Source organism: Drosophila simulans, chromosome 2L (assembly GCF_016746395.2).
Source record: "Drosophila simulans strain w501 chromosome 2L, Prin_Dsim_3.1, whole genome shotgun sequence".
In the NCBI taxonomy this organism is placed as follows: domain Eukaryota; kingdom Metazoa; phylum Arthropoda; class Insecta; order Diptera; family Drosophilidae; genus Drosophila; species Drosophila simulans.
In genome coordinates, this window is record NC_052520.2 from 3,340,327 (window position 1) to 3,359,023 (window position 18,697).

Consider the following 18,697-nt stretch of genomic DNA (forward strand, 5'->3'; position numbering starts at 1 on the left):
TTGCGCCAGCGCTCCAAAAGTCGCCGCTCATTCATTCCCGTTCTCTCGCGCTCTCGCTCTCGCGCACTCTCCCCCCACCCTCACTCTCGCCGCCTACGATCCCCACACGTGCGTATGGAGCTTGCACCGAGAAAAATCGCTCTAAGTTGTAAGTTTTAAGTCGAGGAATGAGAAACCATACAAATTATGGCTTGTATTCAGAAGGCATGTAACAGATATCTCTGCAGTATTAAAAAATGATAAAAGCTTAACAAAAGTGTTAAAATTTAAGAAAGTAAGTTAAGAACTAATTGATTACATTAAAATTAAGAATGGCTGGCCTTCTTTTGTGAAAACACTATTTAATACGAATTATAGTAATAAGTAGTTCCTTTTTTTTTAAGTGCACCCTCTCTCCCTTGCTCTCTTTCTATTACATGAATGTTAAGTTATCTCTGCGTACATTGCATTACAAATGTTATGGGCTTACAGCGAGATCACTTCCCCTACTGTTCCCTAACAGTAACAGGGCTCAACATTATGCTATCCATATTCAGTTCCCAACGAACTTTGGTAATATTCGTTGATAAACAAAGCGAACCAATAAAAGTTGGTTATTTAGTTTGACTAATCTCGAATTTCAACTTGGTTATAGAAATTTAAGGTCTTGGCTGGCAACCCAGAAGTCATTCAACAAGTTTTGAGACGTTTTTGGAGTAGCAAGCTGTTTTCGGGCGATTTAATGTGTCTCGCGATCCAAAAAGGTTTACTCACTTTTGAGTCTGTCTTACGTTTCGATATCTTTTAAAGACAATTTCAACATTTCCTTCTTTAAAAATTATACTGTACTTATCAAGGAGTTAGATCAACAACTAAATTTTCTATACCTTTTTTTTAAGTAGTTGAAATTAAAGTTGATAATAAAACATTTGTTGGCCTGCGAGCCTTTAATAGGGTACAATTAAAACAAATTAAGTCTCTAGAAGATTCGCTTAGCACACTCACTTCATAATTTCTTCTTAATGCTGTTAGGCAAATGCCCGCTTTCCAATCTTATCAGTCATTAAACTCGAGGGTAACCGCTGCGTATACGCAATTTGAATGCGTATACGAACCGTGTGTGCGTGCAATCCGCGGATACGACTGTGTGTGTGTGTGTGTGTGGCCAGGGGGGCGGTAAGGGGAAATCTAGGGAGGAGGAGATTACACTTAGAACTTGGAACGATAATAAAATTATAAGCCTTAAAATGTGTCAGCTGCGCTGGGTCGTTGACCAAATCAGATGGAAAATAACGCACAATTGCATATTAGGCCTAAATAATGATGATTGTTCAGTTTGCAGCGAAATTATTAAGTTTATTGTGTTGCCATAAAACTTGGAGCGAAAAAGTCGCCAAGTTGCCGCTATGTTTTTTTCTCGTTTTCGGTGCGTAGCTCTCGGCTCTCTATAAAAAAATTATTTTTTCCTGTTGCTGTGTTGGTGGTTTTATTGTTGTTACTTTTTTTATTTATACGCACAATGTGCAAAATGTGCGAGACACCCATACAGTGACACCAATTCACGCACACGCACTTGCTCTTAACCTTGAAAAAACACACAGCCAATTTGTTGTTGCTCTCGGCTTCTGGCGGCTTTCTTTTTGTTTTTGTTTCGGTTTTTTACTGAACTTTGTTTTTGTTCTACCGCTGATAAGATTCGTATTTTCTTTCTTTTTCTCCTTAATTTGCTCTTTTCTTCTTCTTCTGATGTGTGCTAGTGCGTATGGTGGGCCATTTTTTTTTGAGTGTACGTGTGAGCGTACGGCAAATATTGAATTTCTAGACAAATTTTATTAAGCGATGTCGGAATGTGAATAGTTTCTTGCTATTCCATTTTGCATGTTATTTGCTAAATGTTCTATTAATTTAATTTCTTAGGCAACATATATATCTATATATTATATACAGATGTGTTGAAATTTGTAGACAATAAACAAGGCAATGGTGAAGATTGCAGGTTTTTTCTAACAATGTAGCCTAGTTGTTCTTACTGCCAATATAAAATCCATATATGTATATAATATATACTTACTTCCCTACATCGAAGAACCGTTGAAAGGCCCCCAAATTTTGCACGAATTGTTCCTGATTTTTATGCGGTTTAATGAACTTGAACTCTTATCAGTCAGGTTGGCTTTCTTGATATTGTGCAGGAGAGAGCTGTAATGCAACAAAAGAAGCGGAATAAACAAAGTCGGTGATCTTACTCATGCCATTCGGCGTCATGTGAATTTATTTTAGGATTTTGAACTTGGTCGAGTTGGGAAAAAAACAGGGCTATCAAAATTGGGTCGCCATAACCTTTTGCTAGACTAAGTCGTTTTGGATATACGTTTACTTAGGATAAATATCAAAAATCAACTTTATTTTATAGTTTACATCATATATTGCACACATTTTATAAGCTTAAAAAATAGTACTTTACGTTACTCAAGATTTATCAGTAAGACGATCGCAATACGTAAGGTATAACATTAAAATTACAAGCCTATAAGTATGCAATTATATTGTCAGCGTTTGTGTTTATTTATGGTATATACGTCTATAGCTTACAAATTGGTCTTTAAATAATTGCAATTTACGAAGGTTTCAAAATTTTTAAGAAAATAGCTCTACCCAATACGTCAGATCACACGTTCATGGAAAAATCATTTTCGAACAAGCCACTCAGCTTGTAGCAGTACAAACACCCCAAATACACTTTTATCACTAATCATTCAAAGAATTTTCCAAACTTTTAACCCCGTTTAAACACGATGACGTCCATGCTGAATACCCCGATAGTCTCCATCTTTGATTTGATGGTGAATCGTCACATAAGGCTGCGCAGGGAACGGGAAGGTGCGGTCACAAATGGAAATCTTCCTCCATTTCGTCGGCCTAGAGCAGAACGTAGGGCTGCCGACGGAAAGAAGACACCTTTCAAATACAACCCAAGTGCAATGGAGTTTCCCTTGCCAGAAACACTGGAATTGATGACTCCGCCAGCGGCAAATGCCATAACTGCCGCGCATTTGACCAAGAAACACACTTCCCTGAAGATCCAGCCGCCGAGCGAGAAGGACGTGATCAAGAAGCTGGTGGAGAAGATGTCCGATGGACGAGGCAGGACCAAGACTGCTACCCCAAGGCACTCCCAGTCCAGCAAGAAGACCAGTGCCAAGTCCTCCAAGACGGTGGTCATTCAGCCTCGCAGAAGGAAAGAAGCCGGGCAGGGATCATTCCGTGCTCAGCCAAAGCTCGCCAAGACCAGTTCCACTCAGCTGAAGCGACCACCCCTCTCGCCCAGAAGAGCAGAGTCTACAGCTAAGGATGCCAGTTCGCAGAGCAAGACGAAGACCACAAAGAACTCGCTTAAGAAGTCGGGTTCACAGATGCGGACTACCAGGTCAGTAGATCGACTGAGCAATGCACAGATTCCGGTCGTAAAACGATGGCGTCTTTAGAAGAGATATACCATTAGATTTTCATTCATTCAAACTAATCAAATTTGCACCAAGTAATCAACAACTTCAATCACAGTGTGTGATGGACCCTCATGTGATGGACCGCACCGAATCCCACATGAAGGCGATCCAAATTGAATATGTACTTAAATACGGATTGTTTAGTTTATATACCTGAATAAAAATGTCATAAAAACCCTTAAAACTTATTGCCCATTTATCAAATTAAGGCGTTATTTTTTTATTTTATTTATTCGGTTTTATAATAAATTAGAATTTTCATTGCTGCCGCTTAACATTCGGTTTCTTATTCTTGTATGTTCTGTTTAATAAGACTAACTTGTGACACATATCGTAAGCCAATTTAGCTAGGGCCCAAATTAATTTGACAAGAGTTAGTTTTTAGCGTGGTATTAACCAACTTATAAATTTTGTTTGCTTAGATCTAAATGTATTTTCTTAATTATTCCGATTTAGTTTTCTCTTCGCATTCAATTCGCACAAGTTTCTGCTTTTTTTCTAGCTTTTGCTTTGTTTATTTTTGCTCTGGTACATTAAAATGCAACTACTACAGACTAACAATACTTGGCCATATATACGGATCATATATATGGTGTATATAGAGTTACGCAGTTACTGGCCATAGCCTGGACTTGCGATTTGGATTAAATAGTTCGAAGCATCTTGTTTCTGATTCTTGTTGTGGTATTGGTATCGGTATCGTCTGTAAACGGGCGCCAAAAATCGAAAAAGGGTAAAGAGTTGGGAGGAGTTATACAAAAGAACGAAAACATTGCTCACAATTGTTTCGATTGGTTTTACAAAAGTATTGTACACAATAAGTATTTTGTATAATCGTTTTTATCAAATTTCCCCTAGCCATGGACTGGCAATTATATTAAAGTTATAGTTATTATATACTCTCCAGTTTGCCAGTTTTGCGCTTGCTCGACATGTAAATGAATTTTCTAAAACAAAAATTCAGGGCGCTCTCTCTTGATTTGTTTCGGTTTTTGGTATGTTGTGAGATATGAAATACTTGAGGATTTGTAGATACATTTGTCTGAAGCAAAGCCAAGCAAACAAGTGCTACACGTAAATGCCGTGATAAAAACAAAACAATTGCTCTAGTCTAACTAAAATGCAGCTACTTAGATCATACATTACACGCGCTTTTCTTACCATTAAAACATAATCTTAAATATGCATACAAACATATTGGTTTGTGTTCTTAATTTCTTTTCAAAGTGTATTGGGTTTGTGACTAAATGTTAGTTGAATTTTAAATTCATTTTCAGATTTTTTGGTGGCTTTGCTTTTGGCCCAAAAAATTGTTTCGGGTGTATTCCTAACTTGTCGAAGACAATTGGATTGGATTCATTTTACTTGCACATTTTGTTAAAACATTTTACTGCTAGCGTACTACGATTTCAGCCAAAGTTCTTTCAGTCTGAAAAACAAAAGGATTTTGAGTAAAACAGTTTAAAAGCAAACTTATGTTCTCCACACAAAAAGCGTTTTACAGGGAAGCATCCAAGATACGAATTAGTCAAACATAAAAAGGGTTAGTTGAGAGTGAATGAGTACTTGCTACAAGGGTAAATACAAATTAAGAATTACTTACAAAAATACAAGGTTTTGACAGTGAGTTTGTGTGGTGCCATGGAAATCTCTTCCCCATTCTTCATTCAGAATATGAAAATTTTGAAAGGATTTTCATAACAATTGCAATCGTACTTCATGATACATTAACCGTGCTGGCCTTTAGTTTGTTCTACGGAATACCAGACTTATCTTTAAGGACTACTTATCAACTCTGCTCGAGATAGATGTTGGAAAACATAGGTTAAGCCTTGATTGGGATACATGAATTTTCAACATTAACCTTAACATTCAGTGTCAGAGGATGTGTATCTTAATCCGAGAGTATAGAACATGCACAAGTTGGGGTTTTGTGTATTGCTAACTAGGAGATCAGTAACAAATGCCCGCTGGTGCAGTGCGTTTCAAAACTTTCAGACCGTTCCATCTGCTCGTGAGATGAGACTAAATTTGGCGGTAGTAAGTAATAAAACCGAAAACATTAAATCCAAATGGAAAACAACCAAGTTCTTAAAGAAAAAACTAATGCATCCAGTAAAAATTCATTTATCATAACGCTGAGGACGTTAAATGGACTCCTTAAATCTGCCCTGCAGTTATGAAACGCGTTGCAATTATACATGTGTGTGGTAGTGAGTGTTAAAGATACAATTAGTTGACGCTCTTGCTGTTTGCCGATGTCTCTGATCGCCGCTGTTAATCACCGTCTAATGAGATGCTTAGAATTCAGTGCGCCCCGCCATCGACATCGACTCAATGCTCTGACGCAGGTGGCTATCGTTGGTGATCTTTTCGCAGACAATGCTCACCTTTTTCAGCAGCTCGATGGCAGTTTGGAGCACCTGCTGCCACTTGTGCAGCTCATTCTCGTGCGCCATCTCCTGGTCTCGCAGCAATTCCAGCCATTCCTGATTCGTGCTCGGCAGCTCACTGAAAAGCGTAGGTCCATTTGCATACATTAAATCGAATTTGGGTGTCAGTATGGATTTGGACTCACCTCAAGGCCGCCAAACTGGGCATGCGGGCCCGCCGATTGAGATCCACGTCAATGCGTTCCTCCAGCCTCCAGAGCTTAAGTAATAATATCACATTTAATGCCAGCATCAAGCACAGCAAGAGTATAACCAACAACCACAAGCCCTTGTGTCTAAGTCTGTGACCCTGTGACCCTTGACCCGATGCCAGAGGCTGGCCGTCACCGCCGCCCAGGTGCAACTGCTGCTGCTGCAGGTGCTGCTTGTGCGGCTGAAGGTGGTGATGGTGCATTTGCTGCTGGTGGTGGAGTTGTTGCTGCTTGCCGCCCTCGAGCAGCAGCGGATGACCGGCGGCGGCGCCGACTGCCGCCCCGGGAATACCTCCCGTGGCCAGCATTTGGGTCTCCAGTGGATCACCGGCTGGGGCCGGACCAACTGCCTCCTCCAGAGGACGAATTTGGGTGGCGGTACCTGCGGAGAAACGGGGACGAGCGGAGGAATGGCATATGGAACGGTTAGAAATCAAACCATTCGAACGGAAGAATCGAAATGAACATAGGCTGGCAACAAAATCACAACATTAAGAGTACAACAAAATATAAATCACTAGTAAATAAATTAAGCTGCAATAAAAAGCAAGTGATTAGGAGGTACATGATGGGCTAGCAATCGTCACAAGAGACCGTATATAAGATAAAAGATACATTATCATTCAAGCCGGACAGCTTCAGAAAAGTTTGCATTACCAGTAGATAACTTTTTATAAAATGAACCGAGCCTTGCGGTGAAAAATATCCTTGCAAAAAATTTAATGATCGACATAATATTAGCTTTATTATATTAATATTATATTAATATAATATTAGCTTTCTTTAACGAAATTAAGGCGCGAACAAATTCGAATTGGTTGGTCAAGTTCTTGTGTCTTAGTTGAAGGTAAATCCATTATGAACTAGAAGGGGGCAAAACTTTAAGCAAAATATGAATGAAGCCTTATCGAAACTTGATAAAGCAATTAAAAGTAATCATTACCAGTAGAAAAAATTATTAGATTAATAAAAGGAAGCATTCCAAAAGAAGGTTAAAATTGGTGAAATTGCTTTATGATCGGCATCACGTGTGCTCATAAATCTTTAGCAGTGCCAGCTGTGCCTCTTATCGAATTAACTTGGAAAAGTATATTTAAACTTAAGCTTAATCGCATTAAAAGAACGATGTAATTTAGTAGAGAATCCGAAATCACTCTAAATTAAGTGTCATTAAGTTTCAAACTATTATTTATAACATATTTTCTTAAGTTTGAAGATTCTTTAAGGAGTTTAAGCTTAATTCTGAGTAGATTATAAGCTGCGACACTTATACATCCGCTTAGTAAAACTGACCACATGATCTATGAGGGCTTTTTTTATAAAAAACTAACTAACTATATTTTAGTACTGATAGACATACAAAATTCCCCTGTGGCAATTGCTAGTCAGAAAAGATCCAAATACTTAAGCTGTACCTCTGCTGGACTGAAGTACAGCCTTACGGTGATGCCAGTGATGGGGATGCTGCTGATGATGGGGAAGCAGAGGCTGATGATGATGATGGGAGTGCCTGGCATCGTGATGATGATGCTGACTACCATGGTGATGGTGGTGATGATGGTGCATGTGCAAGTGCTGGTGCTGATGTTGATCCTGCTGATGGGGATGTCGCGACTCTTGGATACTGTCATTGTCCGTGCTGGTGGCCGTATGGAGGGCACCTGTCGTGATGGAGGTGGTCGACGTGGAGGTGGCGGATTGCTGATTCATGCCTGAGATGTATGTTGATTGTAGCTGGATGTTGCTTTTGGTTCGTAACGAGTGGTTTCATGTTTATTGTGAGCATGCGTGCGTTTTGGTGTGGTTAGAAGAAGCAATGGCAATTGGCATTGGCAGTTATCGAATTCGAACTCTGATTTTATATGTTCATTACAAAATATTAGAAAGAAATTGCTTTGCTTTGTTGCTGTATTTGTTGTTCTTGTTGTTGTGGTTGTTGCATTGTAGTTAATTGGTTGCTACGGCTAGAGTCGCAATGCTTACCTCTCCTCGGCCGCCGACCCTTTCCCTTGGCAGGTGGAATGCACGTCTCGCTCTGGAGCGCATGCAACTGAGCGCCAAAGAAGTCCTCCAGGCCCGCCCACGTGTTCTTCTCAATGAAGCCCTTGACCACGCCCCAGATCGACTTCTTGTACTTGATTTGGGTGTGAATTGAGAGCATAGTGTGATCATCGACAGTTCTATGAAACGGAATTAGAATGCCAATTAGAAAAGTCAGAAGTTGAGTGACATCTGTGCACTGTTCATCAGCCAGCTAGTTATCATCGCCGAGTGCAAGTTGGGTGACTCACCTGGCCAGGCAGAAGTGTATGAGCACACTGAAACTTTCCGCGTATGGAATGCCTGCATTAACACTATTTACGTCTATGGAATACAGTTCTCCCGGCTTGCTACACTCCCGCTGCGTCTGGTACTCGGTTACCTAAGGGAATCAATATATGCATTTGATAGTCAGTTTATTTGTTCGTTTCTATTTTGAGGCCAGTGCACATTCACCTTTGAGGTCTTGGGCCCCACAGAGGCGGCCAATTGAACAGTGACGTTCACTGTGCGCACTTGCAGACCCTCCTCGTTCTTGGTCCACTCGCCTAGCACGAGGTCCGTTGACTTGCGCATGGCATGGAATTCAGTTATGAATTTGGACTTGCTGAACAGAAGATTAAACAAGGTGTCCACGTTAATTGGCAGAATGGTGTGCACGATCTGGCGGCCTTCGTGCGTCGAGGTGCACTCTGTGGTGGGCACAAATCTAAGCGGGCGATAGAAGGAGTATGTTAGTTAGATGAGATTAACTCATGGCACCTAAAACTTACGGCAAATTGTTCTCCTCGGAATCAGACGAGTCGGAGACATCTGTCGGCACACTCTCGGCAGCATTTTTGCCCTCTTCGCGTTGGCGATGGATTTTCCCTAGCTTTCGCTTCATTTCCATCTTGGACTCCAAGGATCCTGACCCGGAACTGGCACTGGCCAGCGTTTGAGCGGCTGCTGCCGCTGCTACAGCGGCCGAGTTCGAAGCCGTGCTAACCTTCTTCTCTGCGCTCATCTTGTCGCTGCCACTGCCGCTGGCTGCCGCCGTATTTGAGCCCGACAGAGATCCCGATCCGGAGCCAGAGCCCGTGTGGTTGGCAATGGTGGAGGAGGAGGCAGTGGTGGAGCCCGCTGTGCTGCTGCTGCTGACGTTGGGAGCGCTCATGGTGACGCTCACCGATAGCTCCGTCGGCTTCACCGAGCTGAGCGTCAGCTCCTTGGCATTCTGTTTCATCTTCTTGTTCAATTTGCGGGAGCTCTCCCTGGTCTTATTGTTATCCGATCCGCTGGCCGAGGCGTTGGCCGATGACTTGGACGAATTGAAGAAATATTTCGTTTTAGACTTGCGGGGGGCAGAGGCGCGGACGCCGCCGCCGCTGCTGGCGCTGCTGTTTCCGCTCTGGGGAAGCAGGGGATTCGACTGGTTGGATTGATTCGACTGCTGCGACTGGCGCTGCGAGTAGCTATCGTCATCTATGGCCGTCTGGAAGTCGAAGTCTGGCTCGTTGTCGTTGTTCAGCGTGGGATCAATGTAGTCCTCGTCGTCGGTGGTCAGGCCCAGCTCGTCGCCGTAACAGGTGTGCACATGTTTCCAAATCTCCTGCGGCGAAAACTGCTTGTTCATCAGCGTGTTCTGCCAGACGCGGAAGAGCATCAAGAAGCTCTTGTCGCGCGAGGTGAACGTGGCAAAGAAGTACTTGTCCTTGCCGCTGGATATCGAAATGGCATTCGGTATGACCAGTGCTGTCTTCTCCTTGGTTATGGCCGTCACATCCTTCCACTTGATGCTCACGTAGGTCTCCCAACTGAATATGTTCGCGTGGAAGCAGACGTAGTTCTGTGACACATACAGACGGCCCTGGACCAGAATGTCGCGTTGTAGGGCACACGAGTAGTCTGCGGAAGAAGATAATCACTTGAGTAAATTGCTTCAATTAAGGCGTGTTTCATTAACGGGAATTCATTGATGATTACACTTCTCAGTTCATTTATCAGAGCGAAAGATCACTGAACTACATTAAAATTTCCAATGATCTAGCTGATTTTCTAATGCTCAACTGCATCAGTCGTCAATTATCACAATTGCATTTGTCTGTACTGCACATTAATTAAAAAAACATAGTATGAAAAATTGATTGCTCATTATGAATCACTGCCATTAGGCACTATTTTTGTGTTTAAAGTGTAACTCATTGATAACTATATTATATAGACTCACTTAACAGTTAAATGGAATATAAATATATATGAAATCATTACGCTTTTGCAAAGTTTGCCTTCAAAGGAGCTCATGAATATAATTACCTTTATCGGACTGAATCTGCATGTGACTGATTTCATTAAATGAAAAACAAAGGTAATCATTGTGGGCTACTCTACCCGGCCTATTCAAAACTCACCCACAATCAGGCGCTCGTCGTTGGGCACGTCCTTGAAGAGCTTCTTGAAGTCCTCGGCCCGTGACTTGTAGTTGGGATAGATGACGTTGTACCAGGACTTCTTCTTGGCCCGCTCCGAGAGCCTCGACGGCTTGGCCGGCTTCTCGTTGGAGGTGGAGCTGCTGCTGGTCACCTGTTGCTCCCGGTCGACGCGCAGCAGGCTTAGCTCGTGTTGGGTGAGATCGCTTAGCCGGTGCTGCGAGATGTCCTGCTGGGAGACAAGCGAGAGGGAGAGCTGATCAAACACCATGAGGATTTCCATTTATTGCGGACTGTGTTGGCGTGTACAAACATTTTAACTCTAAATGGATCGCGCCAGGCAGTTGGGTATCGTTGCCTTTGGCTTTTTGGCCACCTGTTTGCACCAACACTCTGTTTGTTAGCTCTTTTTTTCGGGTGATTCACGGCCGTTCGTAGGAAAGTCTCTTCGGCCAGGTGTTTGGTTTTACTTCTTATCACCCCACACGCTTGTCGTTCGTTTACGACCCCAATTATTTACACAAAGTTCGCTGCAATGCTCGATATTAGTTTGTTATTTTGTTTTTTCTTTTTTTTTTTTGCTGTCTCTATATTCGCGCTGAGACGCTCCGTCGCTTGTCGAATTCTAATTTGGCATTGCCAGCCGGGCAAACGTCAATGGAAGAGCTCCGCCGCACACGAATCGTTATCATCGCCCGGTTGGCCCGAAAAAAGCTTGGGCCCATAACATTTATGTGGCGAGCTTTGGCTTTCGCATCGAAGGGTGATTCTAATCAGCTAATCAGCTGCCCCTCGATGGGGTGAGAGGGCACGTACACACATGGTGACACATGCTCCTTATCGCACAGCAAGTAGATTGGGCTGTTAGATGGCCAATATGGGGCCATTAATCCAAATAGCCCATGTCTATCTGTCGGCCCAACTGGCTATCTGTGCAGCTTTCTATCTGTCAATCGGCTGATCGATTGATCGTCGCTTCGAGTGGCTTTAATTTGATTCGAACACTTGGCTCCACCAATTTCACACCTTTTTCGGGGCGTGTGTGATGGCTAATGGGAAAAATAAACAAACGGCTAGTTTTGAAAGCTCATCGCGCTATTCCAACGAAATAGTCAGGTTTTTCTTGACTAGCCCTTGCCACTCATATATAGATACGTAAAAGAATTGACATTGGTTCATTCGAACTTGAAAAGATGTGACAAAAAAGCCTCTAACCATTATCATCATTAGGTCAACAAACAAAAACAAATTTTATGTGTAGGGTTATCAACTCGAAATCATGGTTTTCTAAGCATTCAAATTATGACAAAAGCTTACACCCTCAAACTGCATAGAACGTGGATAAAACCAAGACGCCAAAAGTAAATGTCTTATAAATTTTAAAAATATATTTTCGGAAGTCACTCCCTACTTGGTTCAAACCTTCTTTTTATGATGCCCAGCCCAACACGGTTTGTAAGCCCATAGAAATAGGCCTAATAAAAAAGCAATCAAGTGACGTTGCTATTCAAATTTGTACTATATAAAGCTAAACCAAGCCAATGTGATTGCCTTGAACTATCATGCTCACTGGTGAAAAATAGCATTATACTGGTAAGTAGCAAATGAAGCATTCTTAGAAAATTCGAGTGGTGTGTAATAAATTTCTTATCGCTTAGTTAGTTTCTAGTTACTGACCAACTTGGCATGACTCATAGCATAGTAACGTAATGCAGAAATATCAGTAGAAATTGTATGCACATGATAAACTTTTTCTGAACCAGCGACATGGTCCTCTGATCCCGCCTTAAATCCCACACGCAGGCCATTCGAACTCACCTCATCGCGTCCACTGCTGGATGTGGATAGCTTGGCCTGGCTGGCCTTGCCCTTGGAGCTGGTGGAGCTCTTCCGGCTGCTGGGACTGTCGCCTGGAGCGCCGTTGAAGTCGACGCCGTGCGGCTGTTGTGACTGATCCCGCGTGGACTCGCTGGACACGATATTAATGCTCGGGGCGGCTCCTGGTGCAGCTGTGTTGCCGGCACTCGAGATGGAGCCGGGACTAGTGGAAGTGACGGCCTGGCTTAACCGGAGGACGCTGCCGTTGAACTCATTGGCACCTGGAGCTGCAGCAGCTGGTGGCGAACCGCCGGCTGTGGTGGAAGCGATCTGTTTGGAGGACGTCGATACGGAGGCGCTGCTCTGCTCAAAACCGCCGGCAGCTTCCTGGATGGTCAGGAGTTTGGTGCTTAGACTGCTGTTTGTGGTGCTCGTTATCGTGATCTCCTCGGTGATTGAATCGCGCCTGTGAATGGTAGAAGGAAACGAGGTTAGCACGGATTCAATTGGGCACCCCGAACTACTGCTACTTCGATTAAATGGAAAAACTCTTGAACTAGGCATGCAAATTTGGAAGGATGATGAGATCTCTTACGGAATTGGACCAAGGCCTGGCTGGAGAGTTTCCGGAGCACTGATCCCACCTACCTGTCGCCAGCATTGCTACCAGGCGCCTCCGCCTGCAGCTCCTCCTCCGGCTGCGATTGCTGCTGGAGATGCTCGGGATTCTCCTGCGCCTGCTGGCACTGTGACGGCGATTGAGACTGTGGCTGGAGCTGGGCTTGTGTCTGTGTCTGTGACTGGAGCTGATCGGGCTGGGTGGTCTCGGGTATCATGTTGGCATTGGCAGGGGTTTTACTACTGCTCGAACTTTCGGCAGTCGGAGCGGTTATGGTTACACTTGATGTTGTTGGGTTGGTTTTATCACTATCTTTAATCCTACAATAAAATGCATATATAAACAAATCAAAATAACAAATGCCAAATCAAAACACATGCCCAAGACGACGGAACAACGGGAGCAACTAAATAGATCGGGTAAATCCAAATAAAAACCTTAAATCGAATAAAACCAGAAGAATTGGGAGTGGGTAGAATAGGTCTGACTTCAAAGTCTACAGTTCCACAAGCTGGGAATTTATAAATTGGATCCATTAGACAGGCTAGAGCCATTGCAACATTTCCCACCGCAATTGAGGGCGATGAAACTCGAAACTATTCAATTAGGAGCGATGGGGATTGGGGATTAGTTCTACACGAAAGCAGCAAATAGAGTCCTTGACACCAACAAAATACTGGCTTGCACACTGCACATGATTTCACAAATTAGTTCCAAGTAAATCAGATTTATAATCAAGCACAGGTGGATCCACTTCAGTTGCACACATTTCAACAGCTACCATATAATTAATTATTTAAAGTTGATAAAGGTTTAGAAGTAGAGACAGTCGCGATTACTTTCACAGCCAATGGTTCATAAATATAGGAAGGAAACCTTTTAGAATGGTTCTTAATCAGTAGCGCTGGTAGAACGGCCTCAGTTACATTGTATTCCTATTGTTCGTTTCTAGGAAACCCAATGGGATATCGAGGCTATAAACCACTTGCCAGAGTTCAACGGCTAATCCAACGACCAGAGCTTCTGGCCCATTAACAAAGAACCATTAATGTTTCCGCAGCACAATCTATGGCTCTAGTCAGCACTTCGATAAGAAAGACGCAGATGGCAAATACGAAGTCCCATCGACAATTGTCAATTGGCTTGTTAGAAGATATCGTGGCTTCTTAACTGATCGCCGGCTTAAGTAATTTCGCTCGAAAGTAATTTGCCCTAATTGTTCGCATCGTTGATAGCACACAAAAAACTATTTCGGATAGTTTGCTGGCTGGGATCTTGCCGTACCAGAGAACCCGGTGTTTCCGACTTTTTCGCAACGTTCGCCTCAGCATTTTTGACACGTTTCTATATGTATAATTCTCAATTAGACGTGCTCTCGCCTCAGTGGGCTGCGACGGAATGGTGTACCAATTGCCATTAAACGATTGTAATCAATTCCATGGCCCCCCTCCCCCCTTTCACATGGTGTGGGTGTGTGAGTGTGCCACACAATTGTTATTATTTTCTTAATACTGACGCGTTTATTCGCATATTCGTATACGCCAGCAGCCGCTGATAAGAGCGATAAGATAGTCCGGCATTAAGCTTTGCTGAAGCGATTAGTGTGGTCGGGGAAAAGCTCCGTTCGCCTGAATTTGTTTAAACAATAAGGGGTAAGCCCGTTTAACCGAGTTGAGCCCGAAACAGTGTACGCCATGCACTTTGCAACATTTTCAGCGAAACATCTGCTCATTAAAGAGCAACTGAACTCGGCACCTATAAAATTCGATGTATGCAAATTGAGCCGTGACACAATCGGCTTTAATGATTTTTTAAGTTTTCTAAGTTCCCCAGCACTCGAGACTAACAATTGTAAAACGACGCCCTTTAATAGTCGCCTTGCAGATAATCGACCTTATCAAAAAGTTGTCAGTTTACAGAAGTCTCAGCAACTAATTGATACAGCAGATTCCAGATCCACCCTTTCTATAGAGATCGAGATAGAGTCTGGACCTTTTCTTATCACGAAGTTCAGTTCAAGTTCATGAAAATGCATATATGCATTTGAATAATTTGCGAATCGAGTAAACAAAGTGACGCGAACAGCACTTAATGACTTAATGATGATTCGCGCTCATTAAACGAGTGTGTATTCATAATTGCTAAGAGTCAGCTAAAATGTGTGAAAGATCAGAGATAATGTAATGGCCTATAATCTGTATATAGAATTAATACTTTGTGATAAAGCGGAGTTTAGAAGTTGTGACGACCACTGAGATGAGACTTAAAAAAACAAAATATTTTTTTTGAAATGATTACTTTACATTATGGCCAATGATAAATTCAAACAGGAAACCATTCGCAATTACATTTCATTTTAATTGACGTAATTGTTTGGGAAGAAAATTCTGGGAAAGTGGAGAACATACGAGATGAGCTACTCGTGATTTAGTGCTAAATATAGTTTCCATTTTAGTTAACTAAGAAAGATAATTTACTAGACATTTTTAGGGGCGTCTATATGGAACTAGTTGTTTATTTTAAGCAAAGGCAAAACAAACGATAATTTCCCAAATTAAATAATATAAATTTCCAGGAATTTTTCCTGGCTGAATGTCGTTGTGAATTTCAATATGTATGCATGACTAAAACTTGCCTTTGTTTTAAAATGCGTGACTAAAAGATATGTGTGTTTATCAATGGGAAATATCATTCAGCAGTGAACGCAATTACCGATATACTGTGCATCAATTATTGCTACAGACCGACCGCAGGTAATCATTACGATTGCAATTGCACCGCCTGGGCGCTTGAATAATAGATACACCTGCCCCCTGAACCTTGGCCTTCGTGGTCACAGAGTGCTCCACTGGTCAGGGAAGTCGGATTCGAAAGGCCACTGGCCACAGGGGTAACTACTTCAGCCAGAGTTCGTAATGGCTACATCAGCGCCAGCGGAACAATTGGAACCCCCGGCACCTTCTGAACCACAACCACTTAAGCCCGGAGAAAAATCAATAGTGAGGAGCGAACCCAGTATTACATTTTTTTTCGCTTGGCATTCTTTGCGTCCACATTCAGCGTTTTCCTCGGCGGCTTCTTTATATCCTCCTTCGGCATTTGTTTGGCTGTTTTGTATTGTCCAAGCGAATCTATGTCATCGCCGCGGAACAGCCGAAAAAAGTGGCCAAAAGTGGCCAAGTCTGGTCTCGGCCAGCGCGCAAAAGTGATGACGAAACGTAAACAGCGCAAAAAATATGCTTATTTTTAGCACCGCTCGGCGAAATGTCATTAATTTATGAACTATCCCACACACACTCAGAAAATCCAACGTTTTGCTGTTAACTATTTAATTAATTTTCCGTGTTCAGAGCCGCTTTGTCGTTTTGTTTTTGCTCTCGATTGTCATTTGTTTGTTCGCTGGGTTGTCTAAGGCACGCGATGGCGAGATATACGGACTTCAAACTGAATGCCCGTGGTATCGGAAAGTGGGAGCTCGTGCCGGGCACGTCATCCCAGTTCGACGTTCCGATTTGCACTCGAGAGCAGCCGTCGGCGTAATAGTGGCAGTGCCCCCGGTTTCGCGTTTTCTCGGGGTCGGAAAATCGCGCCCACCGATAGCAGACGACTGCATACGCTAGCCGTGCTATTAACCAAGCATATATCTCCCAAACTTCCTAACCAAATGCACTTTCCGAGCAGAAAGCCTCCTACTGTTTAATTCCAAACACAAAATCCAGCCAAGGCCAATCGAAAATGCTCGAGTTTTACGTGAAAAACGCTTGAGTGCACAAAACACAAATTGTATATTTTTTTGTGGTACATTTGAGTACAGTGGGCGCAAGAGCTGTAAAATGTGAAAGTCCTTGAAAATTGGTCAATTACTAGTTTAATGCGAGTGTTTAAATGTGCTGCGAAATGAGCACCTTACTAAAAGCAACTGAAATGCCTGACTTTTGAAAGGTTAAAGACTGCAAAAGTGTGTTTAATTGAATTACTTTTTCGGGCATGAAAATATGGGCAAATACGCTATTTATCTTCTATTTAACTTTTAATTTCGAAATTCTCAAAAACTTCCACTTGCTATTTAAATAAAGTCATTGTTTATTTTGCTATCTATTAATTAAGGCACCCATTTTTCCCCTACTTCGAGTTCATTCACTAATTCAACTGATAACCCGCGAAGTGCGTTGATAACCCAGACACATTGGCTCAGTTTTTCCAGCGAAGAAAGCTACTGTTTGTTTACTGGCTCTTTTCGCTTTAGTTGGCTGCCTCAGGGACCCAGAAAATCGATATCCTAGAACGCCTTAACACAACGAAACGCAATGTACACACATTCGTCTCCTGGCGGTGGGGCAACTGTTGCGCAATAAACGCAAATGCTATCAAAATGCACGAAGTACGAGGTGTGGGGCAATTAGAATGGGGCAACCCGCCTTATCACGGATTTGGAAAGGTTTTCAGCGGGCGTGTGGGTGGATAACTCAAACTGAAAGGAACAAAGAGGGGCTTATAAACGACATGCAATATGACTAGCAACGGGTTAAACATGCAAACCAGCGGGCAATCCTACACCACAAATTAACGCGCTTAGCTCTTAGGTTTCCGCTGCACGGAAAGAAATCAGTTCCAAGTTCGGCAGTGCTACAGATAATACATACACACAAAATATATTTCAGTCTCTAAAGATCAGCACGTTTGAAAGTAAAACGTTGAAAAGCATAACATTTTCAATACAGCTGATTTCTACATACATATTTTACATAGTTTACATAAACACTTTACTGTAGGAAACACTTGATACTTCCAATTGGAACTTTCGACTACTCGATTTCTTTCCGTGCAGTGGCATAACTTTAGGTTCTAGCATAGTTTCCGGGCAGGTGGGCGTGCGGGGGCGTGGCAACTCACATGGGCGTCGCATTTAGGCTGGCGGTGCGCTTGTGCTTGCCCTGCGTGGACGAAGGACGATGGAAGAGGCTGTGGGCGGTGGCCAAGGACTTGGGCAGGGCACCCTGGCTGGCGGACTTGCGCAGGGCGGCGAAGCGCGAGGAGGATCCTAGTCCGAGACCCGATCCCGATGCCGATCCCGATCCGGAGCACGAGGAACTGGAGGCCAGCGAGGAGCTGGACGAGGAGGCGGAGGACTTGTGGTGCTGCTGTTGTGCCCGTTGCTGTGTGACAAAATGCATGACAACACGGCGAGGTATGCCGCTCCTCCTTCCTGCCCTTCCCCTTCGCCCGTTGGACACTCCTACTCCGCGGTTTTGTTTATCGAGTCTCCACCGTTTATTTGTTTATTTCACCTATTTCTTTTATGTGGCACTTTTCGACGTCTGCGGAAGTCGTTTTTCATTCGGTTTTCCAGCTGCTAAAATTGAGTACTATCACTGCTACGTTGGCTTTTGCACGCACTTTCAGTTTTTGCACAGCTAAATGCGCTCTTTGAGTTTTTTGCGAATGAGATTCATGTGTAAATTCAGTTAAATTCGTCTGAACGGAGCGAAATATTCTTCACTTTTTGCGCATAAAAAGTAGGACCGCAGCGAAGGGGGCGAGAAATACTGTCCGGTGTGAAAATAAATACCATCGTGCGCTACACCATTTTGGATAGTGTGGCCATATGATGTTAAATTACATGTGCTTTTCAACACTGAGAGGCCAAACCAATGGCGGTACTTTCAAATTCAATACTTGCTTT

General features: G+C 43.0%; 2 protein-coding genes across 12 annotated transcripts; one reads left to right on the forward strand and one right to left on the reverse strand.

The window, feature by feature from the left end:
• The first annotated feature begins 2,664 nt into the window (after positions 1-2,664).
• Positions 2,665-3,669, forward strand: LOC6730853. Its single transcript, XM_002077981.3, has one exon. The coding sequence runs from the start codon at positions 2,775-2,777 to the stop codon at positions 3,462-3,464; it is 690 nt and encodes a 229-aa protein (XP_002078017.1). The 5' UTR covers positions 2,665-2,774; the 3' UTR covers positions 3,465-3,669.
• Positions 3,670-3,697: 28 nt separating this feature from the next.
• LOC6730854 (protein Aster-B) lies at positions 3,698-18,581 on the reverse strand. 11 transcript variants are annotated; one of them, XM_039291004.2, is made up of 12 exons: positions 17,908-18,581; positions 13,044-13,334; positions 12,396-12,861; positions 10,560-10,809; positions 8,943-10,056; positions 8,626-8,878; positions 8,421-8,551; positions 8,113-8,309; positions 7,545-7,841; positions 6,064-6,511; positions 5,876-5,996; positions 3,698-4,914 (listed from the first exon to the last, which is right to left on the reverse strand). In XM_039291004.2, exons 1-12 carry the CDS (start codon positions 18,186-18,188, stop codon positions 4,879-4,881), a joined length of 3,885 nt encoding a protein of 1,294 aa, XP_039146938.1. In that variant the 5' UTR covers positions 18,189-18,581; the 3' UTR covers positions 3,698-4,878. The 11 variants fall into 11 exon arrangements, with proteins under 11 accessions (XP_039146938.1, XP_016023277.1, XP_016023280.1 ...); XM_016179077.3 differs by having other exon boundaries at positions 3,698-5,996; positions 10,560-10,806; XM_016179080.3 differs by having other exon boundaries at positions 3,698-5,996; positions 17,908-18,580.
• Between the last annotated feature and the right edge of the window lie 116 nt (positions 18,582-18,697).

Coding starts and splice junctions, on each gene's coding strand:
- LOC6730853 (XM_002077981.3), top strand. CDS start 2,775: ATGACGTCCATGCTGAATACCCCGATAGTCTCCATCTTTGATTTGATG.
- LOC6730854 (XM_016179080.3), bottom strand. CDS start 18,188: ATGCATTTTGTCACACAGCAACGGGCACAACAGCAGCACCACAAGTCC. Junction 10,810..12,395: donor CCAGCAGTGGACGCGATGAG/GTGAGTTCGAAT, acceptor CTTGTCTCCCAG/CAGGACATCTCGCAGCACCG. Junction 5,997..6,063: donor CCCAGTTTGGCGGCCTTGAG/GTGAGTCCAAAT, acceptor TACGCTTTTCAG/TGAGCTGCCGAGCACGAATC.